The sequence below is a fragment of the Oncorhynchus masou genome, chromosome 28 (assembly GCF_036934945.1).
Source record: "Oncorhynchus masou masou isolate Uvic2021 chromosome 28, UVic_Omas_1.1, whole genome shotgun sequence".
NCBI classification, from domain to species: Eukaryota; Metazoa; Chordata; class Actinopteri; order Salmoniformes; family Salmonidae; genus Oncorhynchus; species Oncorhynchus masou.
In genome coordinates, this window is record NC_088239.1 from 7,483,107 (window position 1) to 7,492,518 (window position 9,412).

General features: G+C 48.2%; 1 protein-coding gene across 2 annotated transcripts in view; it reads right to left on the bottom strand.

Annotated features, from left to right (window-relative positions):
* The window catches only part of LOC135517127 (guanine nucleotide exchange factor VAV3-like), a 229,299-nt gene extending 221,513 nt beyond the window's left edge, over nt 1-7,786 (bottom strand). For both annotated transcript variants that reach the window (XM_064941156.1, XM_064941155.1), the window contains exon 1: nt 7,275-7,786. In XM_064941156.1, the coding sequence (XP_064797228.1) occupies nt 7,275-7,478 (204 nt within the window). In that variant the 5' untranslated portion in view covers nt 7,479-7,786. The remainder of the gene's footprint in view (nt 1-7,274) is intronic.
* Between the last annotated feature and the right edge of the window lie 1,626 nt (nt 7,787-9,412).

Below are 9,412 nucleotides of genomic sequence, written 5' to 3' on the forward strand. Positions count from 1 at the left end.
CTGATGTGGAGGTCCTGGGCTGGCCTGGTTACACGTGGTCTGTGGTAGTGAAGCCGGATGTGGAGGTCCTGGGCTGGCCTGGTTACACGTGGTCTGTGGTAGTGAAGCCTGATGTGGAGGTCCTGGGCTGGCCTGGTTACACGTGGTCTGTGGTAGTGAAGCCGGATGTGGAGGTCCTGGGCTGGCCTGGTTACACGTGGTCTGTGGTAGTGAAGCCGGATGTGGAGGTCCTGGGCTGGCCTGGTTACACGTGGTCTGTGGTAGTGAAGCCGGATGTGGAGGTCCTGGGCTGGCCTGGTTACACGTGGTCTGTGGTAGTGAAGCCGGATGTGGAGGTCCTGGGCTGGCCTGGTTACACGTGGTCTGTGGTAGTGAAGCCGGATGTGGAGGTCCTGGGCTGGCGTGGTTACACGTGGTCTGTGGTAGTGAAGCCTGATGTGGAGGTCCTGGGCTGGCCTGGTTACACGTGGTCTGTGGTAGTGAAGCCTGATGTGGAGGTCCTGGGCTGGCCTGGTTACACGTGGTCTGTGGTAGTGAAGCCTGATGTGGAGGTCCTGGGCTGGCCTGGTTACACGTGGTCTGTGGTAGTGAAGCCGGATGTGGAGGTCCAGGGCTGGCCTGGTTACACGTGGTCTGTGGTAGTGAAGCCGGATGTGGAGGTCCTGGGCTGGCCTGGTTACACGTGGTCTGTGGTAGTGAAGCCTGATGTGGAGGTCCTGGGCTGGCCTGGTTACACGTGGTCTGTGGTAGTGAAGCCGGATGTGGAGGTCCTGGGCTGGCCTGGTTACACGTGGTCTGTGGTAGTGAAGCCTGATGTGGAGGTCCTGGGCTGGCCTGGTTACACGTGGTCTGTGGTAGTGAAGCCGGATGTGGAGGTCCTGGGCTGGCCTGGTTACACGTGGTCTGTGGTAGTGAAGCCGGATGTGGAGGTCCTGGGCTGGCCTGGTTACACGTGGTCTGTGGTAGTGAAGCCGGATGTGGAGGTCCTGGGCTGGCCTGGTTACACGTGGTCTGTGGTAGTGAAGCCGGATGTGGAGGTCCTGGGCTGGCCTGGTTACACGTGGTCTGTGGTAGTGAAGCCGGATGTGGAGGTCCTGGGCTGGCCTGGTTACACATGGTCTGTGGTAGTGAAGCCGGATGTGGAGGTCCTGGGCTGGCCTGGTTACACGTGGTCTGTGGTAGTGAAGCCGGATGTGGAGGTCCTGGGCTGGCCTGGTTACACGTGGTCTGTGGTAGTGAAGCCGGATGTGGAGGTCCTGGGCTGGCCTGGTTACACATGGTCTGTGGTAGTGAAGCCGGATGTGGAGGTCCTGGGCTGGCCTGGTTACATGTGGTCTGTGGTAGTGAAGCCGGATGTGGAGGTCCTGGGCTGGCCTGGTTACACGTGGTCTGTGGTAGTGAAGCCGGATGTGGAGGTCCTGGGCTGGCCTGGTTACACGTGGTCTGTGGTAGTGAAGCCGGATGTGGAGGTCCTGGGCTGGCGTGGTTACACATGGTCTGCGGTTGTGAGGCCGGTTTGTGTGTACTGTCAAATTTTCTAAAACTATGTTGGAGGCGGCTTTTGGTAGAGAAATTAACATTAAATTATCTGGCAACAGCTCTGGTGGTCATTACTGCGGTCAGCATGCCAATTGTATACTCCCTCAAAACTTGAGACATCTGTGGCATTGTCTTGTGTTACAAAACTGCACATTTTAGATTGGCCTTTTATTGTCCCCAGCACAAGGTGCACCTGTGTAATGATCATTCTGTTTAATCAGCTTCTTGATATGCCACACCTGTCAGGTGGATAGATTTTCTTGGCAAAGGGTAAATGCTCACGAACAGGGATGTAATCAAATTTGTGCACAACATTTGAGAGAAATACAGTTTTTGTGTGTATGGAGAATTTCTGGGATCTCTTATTTCAGCTCATGAAACATGGGACCAAAACTTTGCATGTTGCGTTTATATTTTTGTTCAGTGTGATTTGGGTTGTATAGCTGGGTTAGCTGGTTTAATACAGCCAACTTTGGGCCAGAAGAAACACTAAGTATGTGGCCCTTTCAAAACACTTTGGTAGAACCTAAAAGTCCCAAGCAGCCATCTACACTTCCTCTAAGTTGACACACTTGCGCACTATCCTGTTGTAATATTCACACACACACACACACACACACACACACACACACACACACACACACACACACACACACACACACACACACACACACACACATTTTGGAGAAAAAAAAACACTTTAGACTCACTTATGCTGTACCTGTCACAGTTTCCTTCCCTTTTCCCAAGCAGAAACAGTTACCATGGATGTCAAATTCATAGCTCTTCTCTCCTTAGAACGTGTTATGGAGAAGGTCCGAAGGCCCAATACCCCCTCATTTCTATTTAATATATCTTGTTCATGTTGCTGCCGTCTTAAAAGACACCAGGTTCAAATTTTGAAGCAAAATCCTGTCACAACAAAGTGTGTTTTAGTTGAGTTTTTTGTTGTATTTTTTTCTGCATGAGAAGCATTTTCTTGTCTTACCCTGACAAACAACAACAATTGGGTATTGACTGAACAGAGGAGACAAAAAGGTACACACTACACATTACACACTACATGCTTCACATCAGAGAATCACACACACACACACACACACACACACACTACACATTACACACTACATGCTTCACATCAGAGAATCACACACACACACACACACACACACACACACACACACACACACTACACATTACACACTACATACTTCACATCAGAGAATCACACACACACACACACACACACACACACACACACACTACACATTACACACTACATACTTCACATCAGAGAATCACACACACACTACACTACGTCCCTCTTACCAGCCCTTCTTCTGCCATCACAAATTCCACTGCTGCCCAAGTAACCCTTCAGAGGCTCTAATACATTGTGCTTTAATTACGTGTCTAATTCAGCCACAGGTCCCTTGTGTCCTCAGAGAGGGCACTCTGATATGGCTCTATGCCACAGACAGGTGCTTTGTGCTCTGAGTCCTATAAGGCCTTTGTCTTGGTGTCTCCGTGGCCCCCAGGATCCCACTGGGTGAGTGGGGGCCTAGTGTCCCATTGGTTGTAAATGGACCAATGATAAAATAAGCTACTGCCACTGTGTACTCATTAATTATTCACAGTGGACTCCACCCACACTCCATTATGTAAATGTCACCTCGACGACGCGAGCGTTCAGGGACGGGCAGATTTTTTTTTAAACAATTTAAACCCAAAAAATGATCCGTTTCTGTTGGGCAGTAATGGACAACTAAAGGGAATCGGCCCACTCACACTCAGCATGTGGTATGAATGGATGTGTCTGTTCGTAGCCGAGGAACAGAAATATCCTATAGTCTTGGTCTACAATTAACAGAAAGTTGAGCAGATGAGTAAATATTAACCGTATTTGCTTCAGTGATGTACTACTACTACTGTGTGTGAACTCGTGTACAGGATGTGGGTTTATTTTCATTTTTTATTTCCATGTATCATCCATATTGAATCAGAAAATGGCTCATGCATCTAACAAGTCATGTGTAAAAAATAACATAGTGTTCGCAAGATAAGTATAGGACACAACCCAGTTCCTGCTACGGTTTGTGTCACTATGCCATGAATCAGAGCTGATGCTGACAAATAATGATCCGGCCTCTGTCATTAATTGCAGCCGTTGTCCTTTTGCATAATTCTGAGCGTAATCCAAAAGCTCAACTTCTTTTCCTACCAACAGCATCGAGTTTCCTCTTTCAAATCACCAGGCTGACATGTTGTGGCAATCCTTCATCAATTTGTTTGAGGCACTTGAAGCAATACAAAACGGCAATACGAAGACCAGTTCTGTCACGGTATAATGGTCAACTTGACTTCAGTACATTGGTCGATATTGAACATTTCAAAAACAAACTTGATTACGAAACTATTTTTTAAAGCATATCATTTTGACAAGGGGGTTGTATAATTATTTTATTAGTGAACTCTCTGTCAGCTTTGCAATGATAGAGTTCCTACACTATATGTAAAAAAAAAAAGTATGTGGACACCCCTTCAAATGAGTGGATTCGGCTATTTCAGCCACACCTTTTGCTGACAGGTGTATAAAATCGAGCACACTGCCATGCAATCTCCATAGACAAACACTGGCAGTAAAATGGCCTTACTGAAGAGCTCAGTGACTTTCAACAGTGGCACCGTCGTAGGATGCCACCCTTCCAACTAGTCAGTTTGTCATTGAGCCAAGTCACAGATTTAGCTGTGATGTGAAGGCGAATAATAATCAGCCCAGAGCCAGACCCGGCTGTGACAGGACAGGCTTGGTGTGGGATAGGACAGGAGCAGATGGTATTTGACAACCAGGAGAGAAACTGAAAATGTAGTGGAGGCAGGAGTCTCTGTTTTTAATAATGCAGCATACAGGGGGAGCTGATGTACCTGACAGTGACGCTATCTGTCTGCCTGTCTGTGTTTGGTCTGTCTATCTGCCTGCCAGTGTTTGGTCTGTCTGTCTGCCTGTCTGTGTTTGGTCTGTCTATCTGCCTGCCAGTGTTTGGTCTGTCTATCTGCCTGCCAGTGTTTGGTCTGTCTATCTGCCTGCCTGCCTGTGTTTGGTCTGTCTATCTGCCTGCCTGCCTGTGTTTGGTCTGCCTATCTGCCTGCCTGCCTGTGTTTGGTCTGTCTATCTTTCTGCCAGTGTTTGGTCTGTCTATCTGCCTGTCTGTGTTTGGTCTGTCTATCTGCCTGCCAGTGTTTGGTCTGTCTATCTTTCTGCCAGTGTTTGGTCTGTCTATCTGCCTGTCTGTGTTTGGTCTGTCTATCTGCCTGTCTGTGTTTGGTCTGTCTATCTGCCTGCCTCCCTGTGTTTGGTCTGTCTATCTGCCTGCCTGCCTGTGTTTGGTCTGTCTATCTGCCTGCCTGCCTGTGTTTGGTCTGTCTATCTGCCTGCCTGCCTGTGTTTGGTCTGTCTATCTGCCTGCCTGCCTGTGTTTGGTCTGTCTATCTGCCTGCCTGCCTGTGTTTGGTCTGTCTATCTGCCTGTCTGTATTTGGTCTGTCTATCTGCCTGCCAGTGTTTGGTCTGTCTATCTGCCTGCCTGCCTGTGTTTGGTCTGTCTATCTACCTGCCTGTCTGTGCTTGGTCTGTCTATCTGCCTGTCTGTGTTTGGTCTGTCTGTCTATCTGCCTGCCAGTGTTTGGTCTGTCTATCTTTCTGCCAGTGTTTGGTCTGTCTATCTGCCTGCCAGTGTTTGAACTGTCTATCTGCCTGCCAGTGTTTGGTCTGTCTATCTTTCTGCCAGTGTTTGGTCTGTCTATCTGCCTGCCTGTGTTTGGTCTGTCTATCTGCCTGCCAGTGTTTGGTCTGTCTATCTGCCTGCCTGTGTTTGGTCTGTCTATCTGCCTGCCTGTGTTTGGTCTGTCTATCTGCCTGCCAGTGTTTGGTCTGTCTATCTTTCTGCCAGTGTTTGGTCTGTCTATCTGCCTGCCTGTGTTTGGTCTGTCTATCTGCCTGCCAGTGTTTGAACTGTCTATCTGCCTGCCAGTGTTTGGTCTGTCTATCTTTCTGCCAGTGTTTGGTCTGTCTATCTGCCTGCCTGTGTTTGGTCTGTCTATCTGCCTGCCAGTGTTTGGTCTGTCTATCTGCCTGCCTGTGTTTGGTCTGTCTATCTGCCTGCCAGTGTTTGGTCTGTCTGTCTGCCTGTCTGTGTTTGATCTGTCTATCTGCCTGCCTGTGTTTGATCTGTCTATCTGCCTGTCTGTGTTTGATCTGTCTATCTGCCTGCCTGTGTTTGGTCTGTCTATCTGCCTGCCTGCCTGTGTTTGGTATGTCTATCTGCCTGTCTGTGTTTGGTCTGTCTATCTGCCTGCCAGTTTTTGGTCTGTCTATCTGCCTGCCTGCCTGTGTTTGGTCTGTCTATCTGCCTGACTGTCTGTGCTTGGTCTGTCTATCTGCCTGTCTGTGTTTGGTCTGTCTGTCTATCTGCCTGCCTGCCAGTGTTTGGTCTGTCTATCTTTCTGCCAGTGTTTGGTCTGTCTATCTGCCTGCCTGTGTTTGGTCTGTCTATCTGCCTGCCAGTGTTTGGTCTGTCTATCTGCCTGCCTGTGTTTGGTCTGTCTATCTGCCTGCCAGTGTTTGGTCTGTCTATCTGTCTGCCTGTGTTTGGTCTGTCTATCTGCCTGCCTGTGTTTGATCTGTCTATCTGCCTGCCTGTGTTTGGTCTGTCTATCTGCCTGTCTGTGTTTGATCTGTCTATTTGCCTGCCTGTGTTTGGTCTGTTTATCTGCCTGTCTGTGTTTGATCTGTCTATCTGCCTGTCTGTGTTTGATCTGTCTATCTGCCTGCCTGTGTTTGGTCTGTCTATCTGCCTGCATGTGTTTGATCTGTCTATCTGCCTGCCTGTGTTTGATCTGTCTATCTGCCTGCCTGTGTTTGATCTGTCTATCTGCCAGTCTGTTTAGTTCGTGTTGGTAAAGCCTCTCAGTATCTCCTCTACCTCCAGATGCCTCTCAGTATCTCTTCTACCTCCAGCTGACTCTCAGTATCTCCTCTACCTCCAGCTGACTCTCAGTATCTCCTCTACCTCCAGCTGACTCTCAGTATCTCCTCTACCTCCAGCTGACTCTCAGTATCTCCTCTACCTCCAGCTGACTCTCAGTATCTCCTCTACCTCCAGCTGACTCTCAGTATCTCCTCTACCTCCAGCTGACTCTCAGTATCTCCTCTACCTCCAGATGCCTCTCAGTATCTCCTCTACCTCCAGCTGACTCTCAGTATCTCCTCTACCTCCAGCTGACTCTCAGTATCTCCTCTACCTCCAGCTGACTCTCAGTATCTCCTCTACCTCCAGCTGACTCTCAGTATCTCCTCTACCTCCAGCTGACTCTCAGTATCTCCTCTACCTCCAGCTGACTCTCATCACCTATAGAAGAGCAAGCAAGAGCGGATCTGCGGGTTCACATAACAAACAGTACTACAGCTTTTCTTTGAGAGACCAAAATTATAATAGTTCCCTTGTTGACAAGAAATAACACTGTCGAGGATATGACACAATTTCCAAGTCCACTGCGAACTAAGTGATTGAAACGGACAACAACAAGTTTTCCATCTGTGCAGAGCAAAGTATTTCATTTGGCTATTGTGTTTACTCCATTAGATGCGTGAACATCTGGGCATAGTAGAGTTGCCTAGCAGGCCATTTGAAGCGTTTTACTTTGTCGCTGTGAATGTAAACACGTTTCTTATCATACCTGTGACATCTGAGGTCGGAGGTTGATCTCTTTGAGGTTGATGGACTGGGCTCGGAGGTTGTTGAGAAGTTGACACAGGAGCACTCCATCTCGGAGTGTCTGAGCCAGGTCGAATAACTGGGCGGACTCCCATGTTACCCGATGGTCGGGTGGAAGCACCTTGCAGTTGATCAGCCATAATACGCACTGCCTCCAAAACTCCATTTAGGTTTGAGATTAAACAAATCTTACGCGACAAATTGGAATAAACGATGAAAACGAAACTAGGTATAATAGCAGGATTTAATTCTACTTCTCTCCGTTTCATAACAGAAATAAAAGTAAATTGGAAGACGCTAGGCTACTGTCTGTAGGCTACGTGTACTCTGTCCATTGATGACTGAACTGTTACATTGCTGACAGTAACGGCAACACTGTCCGTGCGCTCTCCCTCCCGAGCTCTCTCTCGCTCGCTCTGTCTACTGGGCTAAACTACCACCGCAGCCTCTCCTCTTCCGCTTGCCACTCATACAGAATGTTCCGTGAACACTGCGTTAGGCTATTACATTGATGTTAGCGCTGTCACCTCATAAGTGACAGTTCGACATTTACTGGCAGGGGGGTCCATAATAGGGATGGTTGGCAAACTTCTTATTTTTTTGCTTTGGGGAGGGTTGTGTTTTGTTTTTTATTCTGCACAGGGGATGGTAGTTTTTCCCTGGTTTACATTCACTCTTCTGCAGGTTTTGCATTTGCCTCCCAAGCCAAGGTGCTTTGGTACTTACCTTAATGCACAATGTTTTTCTGCAAGCTAACTTTTATTATATTATCTGGTTGGTTCGAGCCCTGAATGCTGATTGGCTGACAGCCGTTGTATACCACGGGTTTGACAAAACATACTTTTTGTTAGTATAATAAGGCACCTCGGGGGTTGTATATGGCCAATATACCACGGCTAAGGTCTGTATCCGCGTTGCGTCGTGCATAAACACAACCCTTAGCCGTGGTATATTGGGCATATACCACAGCCCCTCCGGCCTTATTGTTGATCTACACCACAGGTCAATATAGGCACAAATTATCCACTATATTGTCCAGGTACAGTCAGACGTGTTGGATGTGTGTTTTGTCTTGTCCAGTCCTGTCCTGTCCCATATAAATATAGTTTACCTTTTTTTTCGTAGATATTTCGTATATACTTTAATCTCACCTTCCAGCTTAAGACTGAATATACTCTCCTGCAACCCGCCTCACCCAATGTGGTACAGACCTGCTATTTTTATACTATAGAACCGGAACCCCGATCAGCAGCTAGCCAGCTAACTAGCTACTAGCTAGTAGTCAGTTAGCCACTGCTAGCGGTCTTCACCGTTAACTCGGACACCAGTCAGCCTCAGCTCGGTCAATACCTGCCAGTATGCACAGCGCGATATCAACCCAGAGCATATCGGACTGCTTTTTCTTTACCACATCTCCGGATTCCTACCGCAAGCTCTGAACCTTTACACCTTTACACCGGATCATCACAGCTAGCTAGCTGCAATCCGAGTGGCTACTCCTGGCTAACGTCTCTGTCCCGAAATAAGCACCAGTTAGCCTCGAGCTAACCTCGAGCTAGGCCCATCTCCCGGCAAGCCGAAGAGGTCCACCAGCTAATTATTTGGCTAAAATACCTCTTTTGACAATTTTACTGCCGACACTGAGCCCAGCCATTCCATCACCACTGGTCTACTAACAAATTCGTCTGAGGTGGTTTCAACAGGCTCTTCCGTTGTGACATCGCCAAAGTCCCATCTGCTAGCCCCGGCCTGCTAGCTGTCTGAATGGCCGTGTCTCCAGCTCGCCAAGCGTAGTAGCGACTACTAAACAGCTCTCTGACTCACCTATTGCTACTCATTGGTCCCTATGATCACTCGGCTACACATGCCTCTCCCTAATGTCAATATGCCTTGTCTATTGCTGTTTTGGATAGTTATTATTGTCTTATTTCACTGTAGAGCTCCCAGCCCTGCCCAATATGCCTTAGATAGCCCTTTTGTCCCTCCCCCCACACATGTGGTGACCTCGCCTGGCTTAACTGGTGCCTCTAGAGACAAAACCTCTCTCATCATCACTCAGTGCCTAGGTTTACCTCCACTGTACTCACATCCTACCATACC